The sequence below is a fragment of the Macaca mulatta genome, chromosome 9, assembly GCF_049350105.2.
Source record: "Macaca mulatta isolate MMU2019108-1 chromosome 9, T2T-MMU8v2.0, whole genome shotgun sequence".
Taxonomy (NCBI): Eukaryota; Metazoa; Chordata; class Mammalia; order Primates; family Cercopithecidae; genus Macaca; species Macaca mulatta.
The window spans coordinates 83,695,409-83,722,954 of record NC_133414.1 but is presented as its reverse complement, the minus strand read 5'-3'; the positions used below and the strand labels follow the sequence as shown (position 1 = coordinate 83,722,954).

At 33.8% G+C, this 27,546-nt stretch overlaps 1 protein-coding gene across 4 annotated transcripts in view; it reads right to left on the bottom strand.

Moving 5' to 3' along the window:
- Positions 1–27,546, bottom strand: part of CTNNA3 (catenin alpha 3) — a 1,846,283-nt gene that overhangs the window by 138,352 nt on the left and 1,680,385 nt on the right. For all 4 annotated transcript variants that reach the window (XM_077946706.1, XM_077946707.1, XM_028827066.2 and 1 more), the window contains one exon: positions 12,935–13,116. In XM_077946706.1, coding sequence (XP_077802832.1) covers positions 12,935–13,116 — 182 coding nt within the window. The remainder of the gene's footprint in view (positions 1–12,934; positions 13,117–27,546) is intronic.

Genomic DNA, 27,546 nt, shown 5'->3' with positions numbered 1-27,546 from the left:
AAGCCATTGGCTTTTAGCCATTTCTTATATGGGCGACTTCTGTTAATATCTTAATACTTTGTTATTAGTCTATTCAGGTTTTGGATTTCTTCAAGGTTCAGTCTTGGTACTTGTACATAGCTAGAAATTTCTCCATTTTCCACTTTGTTGGCAGAGAGATTAAATATATAAATGAACAATGGCCAGAATGTATATGACAATAGAGCTTTGACCATAACCTGTTCAGCAACCAGTCCTGGAAATTCAACCACAGCCTATGTAGCAATTGACCCAGAATGGACATGACTTGGTCAATGACAGCCAACTTACCTATATTTGCCACAGCTTCCAATTCAGTAAGAATCAGAGAAAGGCAAATATACTCCTCGAACCCATCTCATAAAATGTCCTGCTTCTATTTAGTCTACCTGAAACTTCTCTACCTCAACAGTATACCATCAGAAAATACTGGAAATCTCCTTTTTAAAGCTTTTCTTTTCCCTGCCTGTTTTTGAGACTCTGCCCAAAACAAGTGATGGTAGCTGACTCCTTTGTAAGGTCTGAATAGCAAGGTCTAGATGAGCAGCCCTATATGTTCTCATTCGGTTTATTCCCATATTTCTAATTTAGTCTCCAATGCTCTAAGACAATATATTAATATAATTTAACTCTAACACTTGAAATCTCTGAAGATTCACACAATACAAAACTGGTCTGCCACTTAGGAACTAAAATAGCCATTTCACCAAATTATCTGACAAATTTACTACAGAGTTTAGAAATTGAAATTGAGATTTCAGATAAAAGTATTTATGCCTTCCCAGTTAATTTTAATAAGCAATTACTAAGATGTTATTTAAGTTGAATTTTTGCTCATTACTTATCATGACTAATAATCAACCTGTATGTTTTTATCATGTAAAAGTAACTGACAGATAAAATCATTCTCCTTTTTATTAAAGCATTTCTTATCGGCAATCCTAAATACTTTCTAGTGATTCAAGACTACATAAAGTAAAATAAACTTATTCTTTTCAGGGAGAATATTTATGGTAAAGGCAATGATTATTGCTTATAATTACTCTATCACACTATCCAAAAGGAAGAAAACTGAACCATCATTCTGGAGCACAGTAAAAAATGATTCTTCCTTCCAGATACAATTATTTCAAACACATAATGAATGTTTTCTTGAAAGTATAAGTTGACAAGCCAGGCATGTTTTTCGAAATTGTAAATAATCCTCTTATCCCATGTTTTATATTTCAATTATTTGCTAGATATTTGTGTATATTTACCATATATATGAGAAAGAGAATTCAGTAGTCTTATCAAGTAATGTAAAAATTGGACTTCTCTGCCTTTACAGTTTAAATCATAAGACACAGACTGTTTCTAAATGGGGAAAACATAAAACTTACCAATATTTCTAATTCCCTTTGCTGTGTGGACTACAACATTTAAGTTGCTATTGTCTTTAACACATTATATTAGAATATAAATGTTTCACCTCAGAAAGCAGAACGAGTCATGTGCAAAGAGATTTCTTATTTAAAAAACAAGAGGATATGAGGCATAGAACACATAGATTTTACATACTCCAACTATGCTTTCAGAAAGATTTAATTCTGAAACCCTAGCAGAAGAGAGGCCAAGTGAGTTTCCCTCCCTCCCTCCCTCGGTTCATTTTCTATTCCATCTCTCAGGGTTGTATCTTACAAAAGACAGTGGGGGCAGAAATGCTTTGTAAATGCAAGCTTGTTTACAGTGGGAAGTATGCACAGGGTATAAAATAAGTTCAATCCCACTTCCCAACCTAGTTCTTCATCCACCATCCCTCTGCAGCTGTGCATCCCAAGGATTCTTTTTGATCATGAATGCAACATTCCTTCTACATGGCTATTTATGAGTGTTGTTTTGGTTTCCCTTCAGTCTGACAGATTTTAAAGCATCTCCTCCATTGTCCAGTCAGATCTTAGGCTCTCCTGGACATGAGGAAAGCTGAGAGCTCAGTGCTTCAAACAAACCCCGTTTGATCCACATATTCCTCCATGTTTTGGGTTAATTCTTGAGTGCAACAGGCCATGCTTAAAATGAACAGAGTAATGAAACACCTGGCTCACTTGCAGACAGGTTGGCTCAGTTAGCTGGCTCATCAAAATTCTAAGACCATGTTTAGGGATATTATAGAAACATAACACCAGAAGGATGACTGGCTGTGATATTAAGTAACAGGATGAGGTCAGGCCAGCGTTTTTAGAAAATGCAGCATATATGCTTTCTCTTGGGTAACTAATCAAAACTTTTTAGAAAGTTATCTTCTTCCCATGTTTATCATACATATGGTAAGACTTGCATTATAATTGACATTTTTCAATATGGTATTTCAGGGGCACTTGAATAACTTGTGATTGACCACAATTGTCCCAAGAAGGTTGGCCCATTACCAGGCAAATGATGTCTATTAACAGAGAGGTTATTCAGCTGTATAAATTATCATAACATAATTTATTTTTTCTTACTAGTAAATATTGATCTTCAAAATTTCAGAGGGGGAGTATCAGGAAGGAATTAGCCCCATTTTGGTAAGGAAAATTGGCATCTCATTTGTCAGACAAATCAATCCATTTTCTGCAGTCATTTCTCTCCAAAGTTCTCTTCAGAACATCATTTTCATAAATACAGAATTGTTTCATTTTATACAATTAAAATGAAGATAGCTGGATAATGAAGGTCCTTTCCATTCTTATATTGTCTGTTCAACAAACTAATAGACTTCATACAACATCTGCCAGAGTCTCAGATGCCTGAGTATAAGTAGATTTAGGTATGAAAACCTTGAAAATCTTTACATTCCCTATTTATATCTCAGCTCCTAGCAACATTCTGCATTCCTTTCAGAGATGAATTTCTGTACCAGCTCATCTGCTCCTACCTGTTTTCTTTACTTTAGATCTTTTTTCTTCCCTGTCTGCTTTGCTGTCCACCTCCTTGTTCTCCTCAATTCTCCCTCTATGCTATCTTATGTAGCTCTGGCTCTAAATTCTCCATTGTGTTCATTGTATGCCCTTAATACCAAGGACAAGGAGAGTGCCTAATATTCAGTAGATTCTCAGTAAATGAGCCAATGGAAATTCTAGAAAAAGCTGTATAAATTTAGTAAAATTAATATATATTTTTTCAAGTAAAAACACATCACATTGTATCTTAAAATATATAATTTCATGAGGATAGTGATGTCACCTTGGCATATCTTTGAATAAATGGTTTTAAGCATGTTAGTGCTTAGGGCAGCATTACTTTCTTTCCGGTATTTTCAATTTTATAACTTTAATAATATTCACACTAAAGGTGGTACAGTCTTAGCAGTCATTATTTTTGCAAAGATAATATACTGGTTTATATTTTTTATTTAAAGAAGAGTTATGTTTTGCCTTTTACCCCATAATTTTTCTGCAACTTTTAAGAAAATGCATCCTAGGTGATCATAAAAGATATAGTTAAATATCTGGAAGTTATACCTAGAGCCTGTCTTCTGCTCATATCAGGGAAGGAATGAAAAGGTCTCAAGCATTATGAAAGTCACAAAATGTAGGAACTGTTTAAGTTCACAGTCAGGATAGCGCTTAGACAGAATTTGTCTAAGAGGAAGAGCGAAAAAGGGGGCCATAATTTATGAAAAAGAATAATATATAATCTAATATCTAACTATCATAAAAAGAAAACTTTCAGAACCCTAATAAACCCTAATGGGCTTCCAGGTTAAGATGGCAAATTGACACATGTATCTAATTTTGCTCCTTTTCCAAGTCTTACTAAAACTATATATGAGTTATTTTTGTTCGTTTCTAAAGATTTAAACACATTAGCATGGAGAGAATGGAATGGAAGATAAAATAACGGCAAGAAATATTAACAAACTCAAAAGCAGATGACAAGTAGTAAATGACATAGCCAAACGGAGAAAGTCAGGATTCAAACCAGCAACAAGGAAAATTAAAAGTCAAGTTGATTTTATGCAGAAAGACTTATTTATGATTAGACTTGGGGATGAAGGGAGGGACTGAAAAAGGCAGTTTGATCCCATCTCCTATTTCACACCACTGAATATCTACCCCCATCTCAGCCCAGCAAAATTCCAGAGATTATTCTCTGAAGAGGATAAAATAGTCTTTGCATTGTGGGTCTTTAGACTTATTTTAGGGGTGGGGTACATTTTACTGACAACAGGGTAATTAAATGAATGTGTGAATGCTCAAAACTAAATGTCAAGGGTCCCAGTCACCCCATCCTCTACCACTCTGCTCCTAGATCCTTACCTTCTAGGAAGAAATTTGAAAGATGTTTTTCTGGGAAAACGATTAGTGCAAGAAGAAATACTTGCTTTCCTCTAGAAAGTTTTAAGTTCTTTACTCTGATTCTAGAAAACACCAGAAGATGCATAAAAGGAATGCTGGGTTGTTAGAAGATGCACCGTCTCAATGTTAACAATGTAACACAGTTTATGTGACTATATGAATGGCCCTTCACCAAGGAGAAAACATGTTTTCAAATCATAAAGCCTGACTTCTCTGCACTTGAATAAGGCTATCACAAGGGGCCCATAGATGCCTTGCTGTATTTGTAACTATGCACAAATGACTAGAGTAGAACTTGCTCCATGTCCTCAGTTTAGGCTGGAAGAAGTGCCAAGTGGTTTATATGTCAAGGTGCATGTGCCAATGCTCAGAAATGGCTGCATTAAGTTTTATGTAAGTAATTTTTTCACACTGCTGATACAGTACTTTCTATGAGTTTATTATGTTTGAATTAGTCTATACCATACTTTCTCCAAAGTCTATCTAGTTATGAGTCTCCAACTGTGGCCTCACCCACACGGGTGGTCTCTGCTGCAATGCCACCCATAAATGCCTGTCTCCTTTCTCACTTATCATTTCCATTATGCCCCTACCATGATCATAATCCTTCAGTTGCTACCTATCTCCTACTTCATAAAAAGAAAAACTGTTGATTTTCTAAGGCCTTTTATAGCCTACCACTTTCCTCACGTCCATCTTAATTTCTTCCTTTTTCATATTTTTCTTAGAGCCCCTAAATGGATGTGACTCATTCCTACCTGCTGGCCTTCATTCTCATGAACTTTCTCACATACATCATCACCTTCCATGGGTCAACCCCATACCTCATTCAAAATCGAATAAAAATTTCACTTGTTCATACTTTTTCTTCTATGCTTATTCTCCATGAAATCTCTTCTTCCAAAATCCTAATAGTTTGAACATTTAACAGTTTAATAACACAAAACACAATTAGTGTTATCTCTGATGTATCAATTTGTTTCTTCCTTGAGGAAAGAACTGACTGGGTCTTATCCTGTGTTTAGCACAGGGTAAAGACTTGTTGTACAATGGGTAGGTGCCCAAATTCTGAAGTTGGACCAATCTCCATTCAAAATCAACTTCACTTGCGTGTCCTTGAGCAATTTTTCTGACCTCTATTTCTTTATTTATAAAACGGAGAGTATAATAATCAAACTTTCCAGAGGATAAACAAGAAAACATGTTTTTCTCAAGATATAACACACGGTAAGCACTCATCAAAGTTTAGCTATTATTTCTTTTATTAATAAAATAATTTTAAATAAAATGAGAAAACAGAATTTTGTGGCACTTCAGAAGATATAAAAAATGCACTGTTTTTTCTTTTATTGTTTTTAAACTATACAGCTATTTAAAATCTATACGGAGGACTTCAAGTGTATTGCTACTACTACCAAATGGGGGACTACTAGCTGATACATACTGCACTGCCAGCTGTGACCCTCATTCTCACAGGTCCCACCACAAACAAGTGAAAATACCTGCAATGAAAGAAATGTGACAAAGGTGGAAAGAAGGAATAGCCTATATATAAAACTGCAAAGTTTAACCCTCAGAAAAACATTAGTGTCTGAGAAGAAACTCCTGAAACAGAATTGGGAATAAAAAAGAAGTAAAGAACAGATTTTATTCATTTTAAAACAACTGGAGATTTATCACAGTTTATATGAACTGAAATTTAGCTGACTCTGGATTCAGTTCAAGCACAAGAGATTATCAGAGTCTAAAATTCAATTTTACTACCCTTCCTTTATTGCAGTTCGAACACACAATATTCCTGTTCTGTGGATGCCTTTGCCAGTGATGCCTATAGACTGAGAGAATGTTGGGCTATTTAGGTTTTGTAAAACATGAAATGTCTCTATTTTCAAATGATTTGTCACCCTATGGAGTTATGAATCCTTTTCTAACACCCCAGCTACAGATTAGGATACCCTCAAAGCCATTGATTTATCAGACACCTTTTACAACTTGATTCAGAGTATGCCAACAGTAAGATATTAATTCCTTTAGGAGGAAGATATGTACAGAGCTGGAAAAAATACTACAAGGAGGTCTGTAACCTCACCATCTGTCAGGTGACATGCTCTTATTTTTCCACTTTGGCTCTACTTCCCAGTATCAGTTCCTTTCTTTCCCAGTGTGGACCCAGTCATTTCAATATATCCTTCCAAGTACTTTCAATTCTGCTCCTTTCCAGCCAATGACTGGATACATGTATATATACAGATAGATAGATATATCTATATACAGATTTATATATCCAGTTAGATATATAGATATATGTATAAATCTCTCTCTATATATATATATTTCTAGTCCATTACCTTTTATATATCAAGATCTGCTTCTCTATCAAAGCTGTCACTCCACGTTTGTCTTCTGAAGGCTTCTCATATTCCACAGATGGCATCACCCCACAAATAGAAGCCTTTAGGTATTTGCTTCTGAAATTTCTTTCCTTTTGTTTACACATTCCTTTACTCTTTTAGAGAGAGATTTCTTCCTCTTTCCCATGGTTCCCAGATCAAAAGATTCCTATATGCCACTATGTTAAATGACAGATTTTTAAATCATTTTATTTTTAAAAAACTAGTAAGCTTACTAAACCTAAATATTAGAAATGCTGATATTATTGGTATGATTTATAACATTACTGCTTTTTTATATTTACCTTAAATTTTCATTTTCATTTTATTCTCATTTTTAAACTTATCTTCTCTATATTAATTTTGTCTACTGATATGGAACGTTTCTTCTATTTAATTCTATTTTCATTATTGTAAAGATCTCTTGGAAATTTAAAATACATATAATGCATATAATTTTCTATGTAGTAAAGTATGTTAATACTTTAAACTTCTTCCTGAATGTAAGAATAATAGGCCATTTAACTCTGATCTTCAACCCTTACATTTCTCCTATGTAGTGTGGTCACTTCAAATAGTCTTTTTTTGTTGTCATTGATTGTATTAGTCTATTTTCACACTGCTATAAAGAATTGCCTGAGACTGGGTAATTTATAAAGGGAAGAGGTTTAATTGACTCACAGTTCTGCATGGCTGGGGAGGCCTCAGGAAACTTACAATCATGTGGGTAGGCAAAGGAGAAGCAAGGCACCTTCTTTACAAGGCGCAGGAAAGTAAAGTGTCAAGTGAAGGGGGAAGAGCCCCTTATGAAACCATCAGATCTCCTGATAACTCACTCATTATCACGCAAACAGCATGGGGAAAACTGACCCCATGATTCAATTACCTCCACCTGGTATCTCCCTTGACATGTGGGAATTATGAGGATGATAATTCAAGATGAGATCTGGGTGGGGACACAAAGCCTAACCATATTATTGATGTTGTTTTACCAAGGCTTATTTGAATGTATCAACATGTTTTCTAATTTCTTTGGTGACCATTCTTTCTTGCATCTTAATTTTTCTTTCATGGTGGCATTTCTGATTATGCAATTTGAAATTCATCAGTTTAATAGGTCACACACTTGGGATCTCTATTTCTTAAAGATGGCCTTTATTTAAACAAGACCTCTCAGGGAAAAGCATTCACCCTTGATGCTCCATCAAACTTGTCCATGAAAATATTTCTGGTTCCCCTTTTAAAGGCCTGGTTATAAGCTTTTCCAAGAGTCTTAAGTCCCAGCTCTCCTGACTATGTGTCTCTTCTAAATGCTATAAGGGCATTAAAATTAAAATCTTAGTCTCAACATTTATGATCTATATATGGGCTAATAAACAAGCAAAGAGAGTGACTTTCAAGACTTTCACAAAGTAAGCTTATGCTTACTTTCCTGTTTTTTGTTCAAACTTTTTGTTGGTTTGTTTATTCCTGGTTCTTTCTGAATTAAAGTAGTATTTAAAAAATCTAATTAATTCAGCTACTACATATTAAATATATACTAAGCAAATATACACATGCTGTTATAAATTTTGGGTATAAAAAAAGACAAATTTCATAGTTTCATACAACTTTTACTCTGTTATGGATATAGAGGCTGGAAATAGTGAACAAATGAATTCTTTAAACCAAGAAGTGAAAACTGCTAAAAGGAAAGTAATATAGAGTGATAATGAAACTGATATACAGACTAGTTGGAGGAAGTCTTTACCCTGGGTGGCCAAAAAGGCTAATCTGATTCTCAGCTCATTCATTCAAACTGTGACCAGAAGGAAGAGCCATGTAAACTTGTATTGGTTTAAATGTTTTTTTCTTTTTTGGTTGTTTTTTTCTTTATCTCATTTTTGGCTATAGCTTTTTATTCCCCTTTTACAGTATCATTCTGTCCCTCCCCATTTCCTCTTTCTCTTCAGCCTAAAATATATTCAAACATCCAGAAGTCTCAAAAATCTTGTCATGATCATTTGTCCCTTTTAAGTTACTACCTTGAGTCTGTTTTTTGATCTGCTATTCTCTCGTCTATCTTTTTAAATAAGGTTTTTTTTTTTTCATTCACCATTTCGTAAAGCAAAAGTCAACAACAAATTGACTAAATCTACTAATTGCCAAACTAGTATCTTTTTAATCATTATCTTCAGGTAAGACCATTGATTACTCACTGAAATTCTCTGCCCAGCATCCTCCTTTGTATGTTACTTTTCTTATTAACACTTGAATGCTCTTTCTTTATCAGATTCTATTTTCTCTGCCCACTTCTTCAAAGCTTGTGTTCCTCATGGCTTTGCCCTTCATTGTTTTCCCTTCTAGTTCTAAATCCTGTCTATAAATATATCCTCATGAATTATTTATACTACTTTATGGTGAGAAAGGTTAAGAGTCTTCTCATTGCCACTTACCAAGTTGATATTATTATTATTTATTTTTTTGAGACAAGAGTTTCACTCTTATTGTCCAGGTTGGAGTGCAATGGCACAATCTCAGCTCACCGCAACCTCTGCCTCCTAGGTTCAAGTGATTCTCCTGCCTCAGCCTCCCGAGTTGCTGGGATTACAGGCAAACACCACCACGCATGGCTAATTTTATATTTTTAGTAGAGATGGGGTTTCTCCATGTTGGTCAGGCTGGTCTTGAAATCCCGACCTCAGGCGACCTGCCCACCTTGGCCTCCCAAAGTGCTGGGATTACAGGTGTGAGCCACCACACCTGGTCACCAAGTTGATATTATAATATAGCTATTATAGTTCAGGTTTCATTCCATATGTTGTTTTTCATATAAATGTATTGATACCTTAAATCAGCAACAAATTATAGAAGATTAAAAATAGTAATTAAATGATTCAAAATCCAACTACTAAAACATAATCATTATTTAAAACCATGAAGGTGTAGTTTTCTCTCCTGTATACAGGTATATACATGTCTATGTTATATATGTTTGTATTATATATGCATGTGATTATATGTATGGAGAAAGAGAGAGAAACAGAGATAGAGAGAAAGAGAGAGGCAGAGACAAATACAAACAGATTTCTCAGAATTTTTGCCTGCAGAAATTGAACCATGGGCCAAAACTGAATTATTCTCTATATGAAGAGGAACAAGAAAACATTTAGAAGCTATAGGCTAGAGCTGGAAAAATGTCAAGAGTTAATTGGGAAAAATAGAAATAGACATTTAAAGAGGTATTTTTATGAAATCCCATGTATAATACACAATAAACTTAATTTTCTCACTTTCCAATGAAATCTTCACTGCACATAATCTTTGGAAAGTGGATTTCTTTCAAAAAAATACAAAGTAGAATTGAATTCTATTGTAAAGAGTAAGTTTGATATAAAACAAAACAAAGAAAAAATATGCATAGGAGAATATCCATACATTCATATACATAAATAGATTCTAAAATTTAAAGTATAATAATAATAAATAAATTTAAAAAAAAAGAAAAAATCTTTAAATTCTTTAAAAAAAAAAAAGAAGTAGTTTGACTGTAAATACTCTTTTATTTTTTGTTTGTAACAAACAGTCTAAAAGCAGAACAGACCAACTTGAGCCAGCTGTGAGCCACAAGGGACCTATCAGAATCTATTGGTAGCAATCACTACTTCAAATGTGAGAAGAGTACTCAGTTTTTATATTTTAAGTGCATATACTTTATATGTCAAGAGATGAGTTGAAAGAGAACATTTTATATCCACTATAAAATAAATAAAATAAAGGAAAAAAAAATTTAGACTACTTTTATACTCTTTAAAAAATTTGACTTTATTTTCTATAGACTCTTTTTTCATATGGCAGGCAACCATTTTTTTAAACATCCCAATTTTTCTATTATTTTAAATAATTCTATAGTTATCCTGTTGGGGCTCAGAAAAAAATATACCCCCAAATGAAGGACTTAGCAGCAGCTTCAGAAGCAAAAGTTTTTCTCTGATTTTTTCTGTTCTCCTGTTGCTCAGTTCCATTTTCCCCTGAGGCTAGTCATAAATACTAGAATCCTTCCTCTCCATGGCGGGTCACAGAAGTGAGAACCCCTTCTCCCCAAAGTTAGTGATAACACATAAAAATGTTATTCTAAAACGATCTCCATCTCTCTCTATAACACTAGTCATAAAATAATTTTCCTACCTACCTTGTTTGACTGTAGGTCATAAGACCTCTATTCCAGCGAGGGTCTTACCCCATATCCAGAAGGTAGAAATACATGTTCAGAGAAGCCAAGAAAAATCTAGACAGACAGGCCTTGCTGGGTACCCCACTCAGTCTATTAACAACATCATACCTTATTTGTTCCATCATATTTCTACATGACTGCCCATACTTTGTTGAACTTAACCATAAAAATAAACAATTTATCGTGTGTCTTTGGGTCTTCATTCTGAAGGCTACCATGTATACATGATAAATAAATTTGTTTTTTCACCTATTAATCTGCCTTTTGTGAGTTGATTTTTCAGCAGACTTTCAGAGGCCAAAGGTTTCCTTTATTCAGAAAAGTTTGGCCAGGCACGGTGGCTCACGCCTGAAATCCCAGCCCTTTAGGAGGCCGAGGTGGGCGGATCATGAGGTCAGGAGTTCAAGACCAGCCAGGCCAATATGGTGAAACTCCGTCTCTACTAAAAATACAAAAATTAGCTAGGTGTGGTGGTGTGCGCCTGTAGTCCCTGCTACTCGGGAGGCTGAGGCAGAAGAATCACTTGAACCCCAAAGGCAGAGGTTGAGGTGAGCCGAGATCACGCCACTACATTCTGGTCTGGGTAACATAGCAAGACTCCATCACAAATTAAAATAAAAAGTTTATCACTTTATATTATTTCCTTTGGATAGGTTCCCCGGAGTATAGTACAGATATGGATACGGATGATGCACATATGAAAAATTTATAAAGATTTTTAGTTTATGCATATTCCCAAATTACTGTAAGTCTTATGCCATTTAGATTTTCACCACCATACTCTGTACCAAGCCTATTTTAAATGTTTTGGCAAATTTGATAGATTTAAAATATGTCTTATTTTAACTATTTTATTTTAAATGTTTTTCAAATACTTATCTGCCATAACTTTTATGAGGAGAAACTGGTTAATAATACAATCATATTCTTTGTCCATTCTTCCACTACAATATTAATTTTTTATGTCTGCAAGTATTCTTTACATATAAATGGAATCACATTTTTGTTTATCCAGTTATCCATTTACATTTCAATACTGCTTAGTACATTCTATTGATGCACATTTTTTGAAGTTCAATTTAACAATCCTTTCTTTATAAGTTATTTTGTATGTAATTTTCATAAAGTCTTTCTCAATTTTAATATCACTGAAAGATTTATGTACATTTTCTCCATTAATTATGATTTTAAAATTAACAGTTATTTTATTGCTCCCCCTGAAAGTTGTTTTGGGGTATAAGTGAATGTACCAATGGTACATGGTACCATATAAATGAATACTACATGGTAATACAAATGAAAAATTTTCTAAGTGTACTAGGTCTGTTTCAGTGTATCCTTCTGTTCTGTGGCTTTTATAACTACACCATGATTGAATTATTTTAGTTGTTATAGTTTGTGTACATTAGTAACTAGTAGGGCAGCACTACATATTTTATTGCTTTTTGACTAGCTCTATAAAATGACATTTTAAAACAATAACAAACATTTTTATTACTTCTGGAATGTGCCCACAATGCACATTTTTTCATGGCTATCATTAAGTGATTGTACTTTCAAATATATCTAGTTCTGATCTCAGAAGCAAAACATACCACTATCCAGATTATGATATAAATCACTATAACTAAAATTATATGGCTATGAAACTCAACCATTCAGATAGTTTCAATACCAGCTAATCACTTGGTTTACCAAATTCTTTGTCGAAGTCAATGCTAATATGATACACAGAGCAAATGCCTGGGGAAGCGGAAGGTGAGGGAGTATAAGTGGTGCCTAAACCAATTCCACAAGTTTATGAGAAACTTTGCCACATTTATTTATTGATCAAAACCTCTAGAATTGTACACCTACAACTTTCTAATACTATATTTGCCTTTCCTCTAACCACTTGATTTTTGGCACTTGACACTCAGAGAACCTTGAGGTTTCACTAATATGACTAATATTTTTAGCCATTGAGTATTACACATTGTTTTCCACATAATTACCTGGTGAAGTCTGTCATTTCCATCATGATCATACACATGTTCTTGGCCAGAACAATGATGTCGTTGCTTGTATCATCCCATATCTCAATCTCAGCATCCAGCTTACTCTTTACTTTCTTGAAATCAGCAACTTGCTCAGCAATCTTTTCTTTTTCTGCCTCAGGCAGTTGAGTCATCTTAGCCTAAAACATGTGATAATTAGAATTAAAATCATTCCACTATGTCAAAAGCATTTTAGGAATAAGTAGATATTATAGGATATTCATAAAACTTGTTCATTTAAAATCAGACGCACAATATAGTTAAAGTCATTCAATTAAAACTTTCCAGGCTTAATATTTCATATAAAAATCTATTAAATTATAATAATTTGCTCTAGAACTTTAAAGTTACATTTAGAATAACACTGTAGAACTTAGTGTCCAATATACTTAAATCCATTGTATAAAATAAATGTGGGACTTTGCAAATTTCCAATGCATTTCAAATTTTAAATTAACACCAACTTAGTGTAATACACCACCTTTGCTAGAAAAGTGCATATAAAAAGATGTATGTATGACATAATTTAACTTGAAATGAGACTATGTCTACCTACGTGTATACGTACAATTACAGGATGAATTAGTCATGCCTCGACTTTAACATAATAAAGAAACAAATGATACTTTTGATTTGAATTTTCTAAAAATATCTTAGCATAATGCTTGACACATATTTAATGTTCCATAAATGGTAGCTATTTCTTATTCAATAAAATTATCAAAATATTTTCATATGTCCAATACATTTTTTAATTTTGTTTGTATTTTTTCTATGAAGAATCAAATTAAGCTGTACAAGACAAAGTTTTTAACTGACATAGTGCTATTTCTTAGCCTCTGAAAGTAGTTTGTAGTTTCTTTTCTCAGGAAATGTGTCCTATGTGAGGTTGTAAGAGAGTAGCAACTTTTACTACTGCTGGCATATGGCAAAGCACGTAAATGAAGACACAGCTCACTACTTCTGAAATGAAAAGTAATATGCAACCACGTTAAGTAAATTATAAGCCACCAACCCATTAAACTAGCTCAAAAACAGAAATGGGTTTTCTCCATCCTGACTACCAGTCATTATCATTCTCTCCATTCTTATAAAAAGTGTTTAAATGTTCAAATTACAATAGCTCCAGATAGGTTCAACTGGGGCTTCTCTTTACATGCTGTATCTCAGAGATCATAAATCTGTGATGCTAGATCTAACAAACAGTGCTGAATATACACTGAATATACACTATATTATAGAAAATTATTTACTGTTCTCATAATAAAGTTAAACCTATTCAAGAGCTGAACTGGTTAAGTGTACTCCAAGTTCTGTTTCTTGGAATGCCACCGATTTCCAATATGACCTTGAAGAAGTTACTTAACCCTCCTGTCTAAGTTTCCCTAGCCACAAAATGATAGTAATTGCACCTGCTATCCACCTGCCATGCAGGGAACAGAGTCAATTATTGGATAAGATTGAGAATGACCCTGTTGTGGACAGGGAGCTTATTGGTTGCAGTTCATCTCCTTAATAACATCTCAACTTGAATGGTGAATTACAACAACAGACATTTACCTCTGACAAGATAAGGTCCAAAAGTTGGGCAATAGTTTGCAAAATTAAAAGTTCTAGAGAACTCTGGTCCTTTTTCTCAGGGGGAACAACAGCAGCAACAAAACATTAAGTTACTAACACCTTTGCAGAAGGTTTTAAGTGCTTCTATGATTTATTATATGTCATAGATCGATTTCAACCACCCTGAAAATTCCAAAAGAAGACTTAAGAGAATACTTGATATTTAGAAAGTCTAGGTGAAAACTTCTTTATTGAATTATTTTGTGCAGATTAAACAAAGAAACTGAGGCACAAAGCTTAAGAAAAATTAGGTAAGTAGAATATCTCTGATGCATATCGCCTGGTGGCTATATGTTTAGGCTTCTGCTTAGCTCTATAGAGCAGAACTCTGATGCAAATAACTGTCAAAGGCTTTTTGATTCACTGCTATCTGAATAAGATTATATTGTGTATCTGTTGATCTTGGAATGTGTTACCAATCACAAGAAAAACAGCTAACACATATATGACAGACACTCTTCTAGAAATCATGAACACATTTAAACTTCAATCTTCACAGCAGCCCTATGAGGAATTATTATTATCCCAATTTTGTAAGTGAGGGAATTGGATCTCTCTGAAACATTAAGTGATTGATCAAGATTATAGTGTCAGTCAATGGTAGAATCAGGATGTAGATCAGAAAATATAGCTCTTGAGTTTTTGTTCTATCACTAAGCCAACAACCATGAATAATATTGCCCACAATATGCCAATATACACACATTCTCCATGACGATATTTCTCTATCACTTTCTACCTTTGAATGCAATTGTTCTCCAAAGAATAGTCACATTAGAACTTAAGTTTCCAAATCTTTAAACTCTATACCATGATCTTTACCTGACAGGCTGTTTTGGACATCAAGTGATATGTAAGAACACACTTTTAAAGTAAAGTGATGCTAACTGTCAACCATTACATACACAAATAGATTCAGTTCTTTACTATCTGCAGTGAATCTCAGAACTCTATTTATAATATTATCCAATATTTTTCAAGGAAAAGCTGTGTTATCTCAATAGACTATTAGGCATTTTTAAGCATAGATTTCATTTACTATTTTAACTGTAAAAGAGAGGTCAGCAGAATTTTTCTGTAAAAGACAAGATAGTGATATATGCTTTGCAACTCACACCACATCACTCTGTTACTAAACTGGCAGAGTTGTTACTCTGTTATATTGCAAGAGCAGTCATGAATATTATGTAAACAAATCAGTGTGGCCCTGTTCCAATAACACCTTAGTATAGACATTGAAATTTGAATTTTACATAATTTTCACATGCCACAAATATTATTCTGATCATATCTGATTACATCTATTCTGATTTTTTTCAACCACTTAAAAATGTAAAGCCCACTCTTAGCTCATGTACAAAAGCAGGCAGCAGGCCAAATTTGACCTGTTTACTACAATTTGCCAACACCTGCTATAAAACTTTCCAGTGACCAGGGAACACAGATTTTTATTGTTTTTCTGTCTTTGTTACCCTTACTTTGTTTATAACTCCTGAAAGTACTGACCAAGCGATCCCTGAGACACTTTCTTATTTTTGTTTTTTGTTTTGTTTTGTTTCGAGGCAGAGTCTTACTCTTTCACCCAGGCTGGAGTGCAGAGGCGTGATCTCAGCTCACTGCAACCTCCATCTCCCAGGTTCAAGCAATTCTCCCGCCTCAGCCTCCCAAGTAGCTGGGACTACAGGCACCCACTACCGTGCCCAGCTAATTTTTGTATTTTTAGTAGAGATGGGGTTTCACCATATTGGACAGACTGGTCTCGAACTCCTGGCCTCATGATCCACTCTCTTGGTTTTTCCTTCCCCTTACACGCAACTGCCCCTTCTCAGAGTCCTCCGTCTCCCTTTATCTGCCAAATGTGCATCTCCCCAAGAATCTGTGCCAACCCTTTTAACTTTCTTCATTATCTTCTCCCTTAGTGCACTCATCTACTTTCTTTCTTTTCTTGTTTACATTGGGAAATAAAATTGTAAGTACTTACTATGTACCACATTATGTTCTGAAGTGTATACACATTGTGGAATACACAATGGAATACTATTCAGCCATAAAAAAGAATGAAATTCTGTCATGTGTGACATCATGGAATCTGGAGGAAATTATGTTAAGTGAAATAACCAGACACTGAATGATGAATACCACATGACCTCACTTATATGCAAAATCTAAAAACGATGTCACAAAAGGAGAGAATAGAGTAGGGGTTACCAGGGGCTGGGGTAGTGAGGGAGAGGGGTTGAGAAGATGTTGATCAGAGGATACAAAAATTTCATTTAGAGAGGAGGAATAAGTTCAAGAGATCTATTATATAACATGGTGACTACAGTGAATAATAAATTTATTATTGAAAAATGCTGAGTGAATGTAAAGTGTTCTCACCACAAAATAAGATAACTGTGTGAGGTAATGCATGTGTTAATTAGCCAGATATTCTCCTTCTATAGTGTACATATATATCAGCTACTTTCATGACGTCAACCATCACTGCTATGAAGATTACTTCCAAACAACCTCTTCAGTCCTGTTCTCCTTTCCAATACTGTGATCAGTACATTCACTGCTGTTAGGAATACCTGATCATAGAATGATGAAAAACATACTCAGGCAAACCATTTATCCTCTTGATTTTCATATTTCTCCGTGATACTTCCTGCCTTCCAGTCTTGAAATTTTATATTTTAGAAAATTATTCCCTTTTCTTTACTCTACTCTGCTAGTTGTTCATTTTATCCTCTATCACACCCATTTCCCTCTATGTATTAGTATTACCATTCCTGCTGTCTTCTGGTCCTAATATTCTCCTTTGTTTTAAATTTTCTTGTTTTGCTACTGTTTGATTCAATCTTTCTGAATATGATGAAATTGTGCAATCCCTCATCTAACCTCCTTATCTTTACATCACCTTATCAAATAAAGGGTATCAATTCCTCAAACATCACCATTACATTTGTTTGATTAAAATAGAAAATTCATATAAAATGCCTAAATCATAAATGTACAGTTGGAACAATTTTCACAAACACAGCAAATTCATGTACCTACAGCCAAATCAAGAAACAAAAAGATTACAGGCACCCTGAAGCCTCCTTCTATCTTCTGCTAGTCACTATCTGCTAAGAGTAGTCACTAACTTGATTTCCAAAACTGTAGATTTGCCCATGTTTCAATATTATAAAATTGGAATCATAGCACATGAATTCTTGTGTCTGGCTTTTTGTATTCAGCACTTAAATGATTGAAATGTATCTATTCTGTTGCATGTAGTTATATTTTGTTTATTCTCATTGCTCTATACAGATATTATTCCACTCCACAAACACATATATATATATTTCTATACATTTATTCATTTTTTCTATAAACAATATTTTGAAAACTATTCCATTTTTGGCTATGATCAATAGAGTATTCTTGGACTTTTCTTTAGGTGCACATATGTGTGTATTTCTCTTGAGTCTATATCTAGGAGTAGAATTACTACATCACAGGGATCATCATAACCTTTGTTCCTATCAGCTTTTCAATCTCATCCCATCTTATTTCCTTTAACACACTGTACCCTCAAGCTAAGCTAAGATATTTGTTGCTGCAGGTAAATATCTTTAGATATTGCCCATTAATTATTTTTGCTCATCTTCCCTTCCCCCAATTTGTTGGTCCAAATTTAATCATATTTTCAGGCCAAACTCATATAGTACATGCCCCTTTCTCCATCCTTCAGGTGTGTGTAATTATTCTCTCAAAATTTTTAGAACATGTTATCAGTTCTTCCCCCTAGACGTTCATATTGTTCTCTCTTGCAGTCTAATCTTGTGAACACAACTATCCGATCTCACTTGCTAGAGATGTTGCTGAAAACAATGTCTTTCAGAATAACATTTAAGACATTACACATAATTTTTCATTTGTACTTTTTAGATTTTTTTTGTCTCCTTCCCCTAGAAAATAAGTTCTCTTAAAGTAGGAACATATTGCATGATAAACGTTTGTTTGTGATTGTTAACAGAAATACTCAAGAGCTAAGAAAAACACAGACTTTTGAGCTCAAAATTTTATATCACTGATCTTGTATTTTCATTGTTACCCACATTTACACAAATGCCAAGCTTTTACCTCTACACAGATCTTAGGTTCATTTCTCTTACGCATTTTTCCTAGTACTTTTCAAACTCTTGTCCTTATTATTCCTCCAAGACTGTATTAATAGCACAATTGATCATTTTCATCTTCATATCTCCTTATTAATTGTTCTCTGCTCATTACTACTACATAAAATATTGATATGCTTACATTATTTATCTGCTTAAAAAATTTAAATGACTATAATTACCCCTTAAAAGAGACAAAAGGAAAAGAAAGAGAAAAAGTGATATAATAGGGAAAATGCAGAAATTGTTGTCATGCAGACCACCATTCAAATTCCACTTTTGCCAAGTATTAGCTATCCAGCAATTAACAATGTTAAACTCCAGTTTCATATATTAAATGATAATACATTTGTAGGGGTTGTGTGAGAATAAGTTATGTCTATAAACAATTGTACCTGGAATGTATCCGGGATTCAGTAAATGGTGCATATATAAACAATGTATATAAATGTATCATCTTGGCCTCCAAGACTTTCCACAATATTGAAAAGCATAACTAAAATATTCATGTAGTCTACCTCACAGAGCCTAGGCAAGAACAATATGAAATATTTTGAGTAATTGCTTTCCATAAGCAATAAATGCCATAGAAATATAGCACCATTATAATTATCTTATTCTCAGAAGCCCCAGAATCCAAGTCACTTATTTTGCAGATAAGAAAATTGTCCCAGAAAGGGGAAATGACTTAAAAGAACTATCCAGCTGGTTAGTGACAGATTTGATGTTTCAGTCCCTGTGTCTTCATTAGTAGCTTTCCCTTTCCACATTTTTTTTTTTGCTTTCCTTAACTATAACTTTTATCATGGAAATTAAATTCTTAGGTAAATCATATAACTTTGTTAATTTCTCTATCCATGAAACTGGATGAAACATATAAATATTATTTTGTGAATAAATAATCCACAGTTACGAATTTTTTAATTTTATAAATATTAGGGAATTTCTAATTAATTCATATCACTCATATGAATGGGTAGCTAGAACTCAACAATAAAAATAAAATGTTTGATAAACTTTAAAAATATACACATGGTATATATACACATTAGAGAAACAGTTCTCAAATGATAACTCATGTTCTTACCTTCAGAGTATCTCAAACTTAATAGTGACATGTATATGTTTTCTTAAAATAAGCCTAGAGGCATTTGGGAAATAGATGTATTTTTAATACATCAAAAATATAAATAGCATAGAGCACTTTGATGGAATTTTAGAAAATATAAAGTGCTTTTGGCAAAAATTCAACTTAATTAAAATTTTGAGAACAAATTTATTTAAGCAAGATTTATGCATTGATATCTTAAGCATACTAAATTATGATCTCAAATATATTCCTGAGAATTCATTAAAAGCAATTTTCTGTAATATTTTAAAGTTAACATTTAGGAATTGGAGTTGGACTTTAAGAAGTGATATACATTTCTACATTTTTATATATAGACCTCTAAATCAGACTTAAAATATATATTAGCTTTAATTAGCTCAGTTTCCTCATCCATCAAAAAAAAAAAAAAAAAAAAACCAAAACCAAACAAAAAAAAAACACTCTTAGCACCCAGTGGGTTACATTCACAGTTATAAAACTGTCTCATTTTATTATAAAACTTTATAGGCTTCAGGGACTGGGTCAAAGCAGAGTAAATTATCAGGTATATTTGATTATCTATGTCTTAAATATAATAACGATAGTGATTGACATTTGTTCACACTTCTAGTATGCTAGTCCCTCTATTGAGCACTTTTGAAAAAATTATCCCACTTCAATAATAATATGATGAAATAGCTGTTAATATCCATTTGTCACAATCACAGAAATGAGTTCTATAGGGAATATTTGCAAGTCTCCTATAAATGAAGATCCTCTCCAATGTTTTCTTTCTTTTGCGTAAGAAATAGTTATATTTTATCTGTGAATCCAGTTTCTGTCCTTGTTCTAGAAATAAATAAAGGTTGTAAAGGGCATTTGGGAGATGGATGAAGGAATCTGTACATAAACTGGGTATTAAGAAAAATTAAGAAGTGATTGTTAATTTTCTTCAGTGTCGTGATCATATTGTGGTTATATAAGAGAATGTTCATTATTTTGGAATATTCCTGCTGAAATATTTAGGTATAAAATGCTATGATGTTTCAAATTACTTTGAAGTAGCTTAAGAAAAACCGAAATATGGCTCTGGAACTATGGTTAAACTGTTATTTCTAGGTAATGGGAATATGAGTGTGCATTGTACTAGTGATTAAACATTTCTGTGCATTTAATTTTTCACAATAAAAAAATGAAACACAAATAAAATTTTAGACAATTTTTTTTGTAGAGGCATGAGAGAGCTTACAGATCATATAATATCTTATTCCAAAATATCATTCCATCTATAACATTTGTGACCAATGATGATTTCACCACTTTTTGGACTTTCCTGAAAGTCCAATGCTGGATTCTCTGGGACTGAGAAATAAAGCAGTCCATGCACATTTTACCAATAAAAATTAAAACATAATAAACGAGACCCATGACCTCTCATAAATTTCATACATGATCTTGGCATGTATCATAATGACTGAAATTTACACTTAAGTGTGGCTGTAGCATAAACCTTTCTCTGAAAAGAAAAGTGGTTTCAAAGGTGGTGATCTGTATGGAGCCCCTAAAACAAGGTGCTGATGTGAGCGGTTATCAAAAAACCTGACGCGAATATCCTTATCTTTTTGACAGATGTGATCCTAGCATGGCCATATATTTCTTGCAATATGTATTTTATCCAGAAGGTGAAGATCAAGCCTTTACAATCTTTCCTCTAAAATTATATATATAATTATACATTGAAATGTTGGAAAATTTGTTTAGCAAGAGTCAATCTTTAAAAGCCTGGTTGATTTGTTTAGGGGCATCAACAATAAAGAGTTTCTATTCCCAACAAAGTGAGGACCAGCCCCAGGACCTCAATGACCTCATCAGGTGCGGAGATTCTACTTGAACTGTCAACCCTTTGTCCACTTGATACCTTACTTTTGTCTTCCAACAACAGGCATGTACTTCCTTCGGAGGCACTGAATTCCATTTTTAGGCAGAGTTAGTTACTAGAAAATCTTTATCTTTCCTCTCTATGTCTACATGATAACCTGAATTCAGACCTCTGGAACCAAAAGGAGTACATGTAATCTATTTTTTACAAGATGACCTTGCAGTTATGTGAAAAATAATCATCAGATACTATTAACAGTCATCTTCCCATTTTCTCATTAATTCCTTCACCTATTCCTTTTCTGTAGAACTCCTCAATTCCAGACACTTCTAGAACTTCTTATCCAGAACATCAGAATCAAGGTTTTCCTTTGGGTGTATCTCAGTATATCATTGTCTCTTTCATAAAATGACTTCCAGACAGAACTGCAAATTCTAGATGAATTCTGACCAGTCAAGAAAACAATAATGGTCTTTGTTCAGGACACTATGTTTGCACTCTACAAAGACCAAAATTGTAATAGAAATTTTGTAAAATTCATGTAAATTATTTACTCACATTTACATTCAACTGAAATGCCCATTACAAAAATAAACTATAACTAAGCCATATCAAAACTGTCCTGCATTTTTATTTTTAAATATAAATATTGCAAAGATTTACACTAAATTTAATTTATTTAATTGCATTGTGTTTTCTTTGGTTCCTCATTCCAGAAGGCTGATATACTTTTTGTCTTTTGATGCTGCCAAAACTGACAATATAGAAATTCTAAAACAGTTCAATAAATAAATATTATAAAGGTTGTGAGGAAATCAAACAACACTCTCTAAAAGTCTACCTATTTTATTCACGAGAATGCCTTTAAGATGCTATTCAGTGTCTAGTAACTTATACTTTGCTCACAATTTAAGTAAGTTTAGTTACCTGAATTCCATGCCCCGGTTTACGGTAAATTGGAAGTAGACAGAAGGTGAGCTAATCTGACCACAAAGATGGAAAAGAAAATCTATCAAAAAAGAGACAGACTACTCAGTCAGATAATGAGGCTCTTCAAGTTATAAATAAGCTTTCCTGCTTCTATCAGGATACCTTCATCCTATTATTGTATTATAGCATAGTACAATTATATTTGGTCATAATACTGACAATGAGTCATCCACAACATCATCAACCAGCATTTACTGATGTCTACTGTAGAGTTGGATGGCACCATTTCTGCTCTCAAACAGTTTAAAAGATCCCTGTGCAGAAAAAGACATATTTAGAACATTTTGGTGGGTAAGATAAATAGATGCATGGAATACAATTTGAAAACCAATTCTAGTGACTTTTTAAAAGTTAAATCTTACTATATGAATTTTATAATGACAAATTATATGAATAGTATAACAACTAAAGTAGGATCTGAGAATTATATATCTCCTAGTTTTATGTGTATTTTCTTTTAATCATATTTTTGCAATGAATATAATTTTATTACTATATATGTATTAAATGTGTAATTGAATATAATTACCAGTGTCCCTCCAAATTGTTTATGGAAATTTGAAAATTTCATTCTATCTTTCTAACAACAATTTTCTTGATAAAATAGCAATCCTGAGGAATATTATATAGAATTCCTAGCATGGCATTTGCTTGTCCAAAAATTATGCTTACATGTGTCCATATTATTATGATTTAATATAGTACCAAGACTAACGATCCATATAAATATGCTATTTATAGCTCCTTCCATTGAAAACCAGATGCAACACCTGTAGTCACACACTCATGGCAAAGAAAATATAAAATGTATTCTCATTATATTATTATAAATTGAATATAGATTATGTAATGCACAAAGAAAAATAAGCAGTTATATTTCACATAATATATAATCTATTGCCCACTTATTAGGTTTTTAAAAAGGTAAAATAAAATAGTTTATATCAATTTGAGTAACATACTATTATTATTTCTTTCTGACTCCACTACTGGGTAATCATTCATGTTTCAGATCACTTGAAGTCAGGAGTTTAGTTTATGACCTAAGACCCAAAGTTAGCAGAAGTTTCCATATTCTGAAATTTAAATAAAACAGTCAAGCTTCTTCTCATACATTCTTTGAGAGTCTCAAGTTTACTCAAGAACTTCATAAATTTCTGAGGACTTATATTCCCATAGGCCACCTTTCTTCTCTGCATTTCTGATCTTGATCTACTGTGTTCATTTGAGAGTGATCTTGAATAACTATTCCCTTCTTACTCCATTATAGTTACCCAACATTGTAACATTCTTCAAAATCACTTTATATGTCATTTGTGTATATGTGAAGGTTTGTGAAAATGTTGAGGGATAACATGAGAATTTTACAAAGTAAAATGACTTAACATTGCAATATCTCTGATTTTTACGTAAAGATGTAGAATGTGGGTAAAAAAAGCATTGCTTCCACATTTACATCAACAACCAAAGCCAAAACTCTACAAGTCCATGACTTTTCTTAAAGCCAATCATAGTTGTCAAATAATAATTTCACTGACTGAGTTAAACAGCCAAGGAGAATTTTATTCAATACTGCTGGAATGGAGGGAGAGATGGAACTCAACTCTGCTGAAACAAAGGGAAGAAAGTTTTAAGCACTGGGGTGAGCTAGTAGAAGAGTACTGGAGGACATTAGTAGAGATGGTCAGTATCATTAGACCATCTGTGTTTGCTAAATGGTACTTACTGAATAGGCTTCTACCCTCCCATAGAGAGTAGGAAATAGAGGTTTTACCTTTCTTGATAACTGCATTTCATAGAGATAGTTCACAGATGCTTAAGAAAGATATTCTCTTGTTGTTAAACTGAGAAGAAACTGGGACAAGATTTACATCACAAAGGGGCAGAGAAAGAATTTACAATGGGAAGTTCTCTAAAATAGATCCTTTAAGAAAATGGAAGTCAGGGGCCTGTACTCAGAAAGAATCCTGTCAAGACAAGGAGAAATTTAAGGCTTTCTTGGTCAGAAGTCATAAGTCAACTAAAGAACCTGAGGTCTAGGGCAGTAAGTGTCTTCTGAAAGAGATATGATGTAAGTGTTTGCTTGCCTTGGGTAGATGCTACCTGACATTGGCAAGTAGAATTCAGCTAGAAGAGTTGACAAATTAGTTGAGTATGAATCATCCTATGGTGGCAAAAAGTAAGTAATTCCTAAAACAAGAAGGACCTGTTAAAAAGAAACAGGATATCCAGGCATGGTGGCTCACGGCTGTAATTCCAGTACTTTCAGGGGCTAAGGCAGGAGAACTCCTTGAAGCCAGGAGGTCAAGACCAGACTGGCCAACATAGCAAGACCCCATCTATAATAATTATCACAAAATAGGAAAAAAGTAAATTTTTAAAAAAAGGAAACAACTTTCGATACCAAAAAAAAACAAAAAAAAACTTTCAAACGTTCAATACCAAAGGTTGAACAATTCAGTCAATGAAATAAGGTTAAACTCCATAGACTACAATAAATATCCATGAGTTCATAGTGATATAAATAAATAATTGAATGAATAACTAAATGTGGGAGAAGGGACAACTCTTCCTTAAAACTCCAATTAATAAATATAGAAGAAGTGAGGAAAGTGGAAATCATGGGTTAGGCAAACACCACAGTAATTATTCTTTGGCAAGGTTCATTGATGAAGATTAAAATTCATAGGTAAACATTTGAGAAGGAATAAAATTGAATAGTCTTAAAGCACTGCACTTTAGCTGGGTGCAGTGGCTCATGCCTATAATCCCAGCATTTTGGGAGGCTGCGGCAGGCAGATCACTTGAAGTCAGGACTTCGAGATCAGTCTGTCCAACATGGTGAAACCCCATCTCTACTAAAACTATAAAAAATTAGCTGGGCATGGTGGCAGGTGCCTGTAATCCCAGCTACTCTGGAGGCTGAGGCAGGAGAATCGCTTGAACCTGGGAGGCTGAGGTTGCAGTGGGCCAAGATCTTGCTATTGCACTCCAGCCTGGGCAACACAGCAAAACTCTGGCAAAAAATAAAAATAAAAATAAAAGAAGGCCCTTCACCCAAGATACTTATTAATTCCAAAGAAAAAAGTAACGTAGTTTTTTCAGTGGAAAAAGCCATCAACCAACACCAAATGATAAAAACCAACATCACCAAAAATGAGATCTATTAACATCTTGAACCTCCTGATATGATGGACTGAGAAGGACATGTTAGTTTTGTGATATTTCCTCCAAAAATGCATAATCTTAAAATAATGAGGAAAACATAAGATGAATTCAAATTACATGAGATTCTATAAAATGCCTCATCTGTATTCTTCAAAAATATCAAGATCATGAAACATAAGGGAAGATTCAGGAAATACCATACTCTAGAGGGGACTAGGAGATGTAACAGCTAAATAAAACGTTGGATCCTAGATTGAATCCTAGAACAGAAAAAGAATATAGGTGGGAAAGTTAATGAAATTTGAATAAAATCTGTGGTTTAATTAGTAGTATAATACCAATGGCCATTTCTTCATTTTGACAAATGAACCCCGGGTATACAAGTTGTTAACATTAGGGGAAACTAGGTGAAAAGCCTACAGGATCTCTCTGTACTTTTTTCAGCTTCCTGTAATATAAAATTACTTCAAAACTAAAAATAAAAAACATGCAAAATATGCACCTGAATCTTCGTATGTATGTCAGCAGATACAGAATAATTTATTTCGTGGTGGCTATCATTTTCAGTCATTGGCATCCTACCTTCTTAGGTGGGCCCCTATCTGTCCTTTTCTCATCTTTCCTGTGTGCTCTCCTGCAGCAAAATACTGCATACTTTCTTTTTCTTTTCTTTTCTTATTTTATTTATTTATTTATTTATTTTTGAGACAGCATCTCACTCTGTTGCCCTGGCTAGAGTGCAGTAGCGTGATCTCGGCTCACTGCAACCTCCGCCTCCCAGGTTCAAGCGATTCTCCTGCCTCAGTCTCCTGAGTAGCTGGGACTACAGGCACGCACCACCACGTCCGGCTAATTTTTCTTGTATTTATAGTAGAGATGGGGTTTCACCACATTGGCCAGGCTGGTCTCGAACTCCTGACTTCGTGATCCACCTACCTCGGCCTCCCAAAGTGCTGGGATTACAGGCGTGAGCCACCATGCCCAGCCAATACTGCATGTTTTCTAAGCACACTTTTTAAGTATTGTCATATATATATATCCATCTACCAGAGTCTCATCTTCCAACACAGTGCAGCATATTTTCCTGAAGAAAAAGAGCCCCTTCCCTAAAGGAAAGTCTAAAACTATTATTTTTTTTTTCCCTCTTTACTAGAGATCTTCTTAGTGGGGAGTGAAAAGAAGTGAGTGCCTAAGTAAACAAGAAAACATTATCCTGCAATCATAGATACTCACCAAAGCAAATTTAAACATTAGTAATAGCTTATAAACTGAGATGCTATAAAAACCCATCTAGTTTTGGATAACCACATAGCTTGTCAATTAAAGCTCTACCCAATCTTAATACTAGAATAACATCATTAAATAACATGCAACCTGTAATTTAGGATGTTTAAATGGATCCTGATATCTCAATAAAATATTCTTGCTAAGACAAACTCCACAGGGCTAAGGCAATAGGATCAAGCAGCCTATGCTAATCTATAGATTCACCTCCCACTTGAGTATTTCTTCCTAATTATCATTGCCACAACCCCCTTGGTTTCACTTGAGGGTCAAAGGACCTCCACACACTTTCTACCTAATATCTTGCTTGTGAAAAAATAAAATTTCTCTTAACTATCTATGATCAGCTAGCATAAGCCTGGACTATATATAAAAGTATTAGACAAGATAT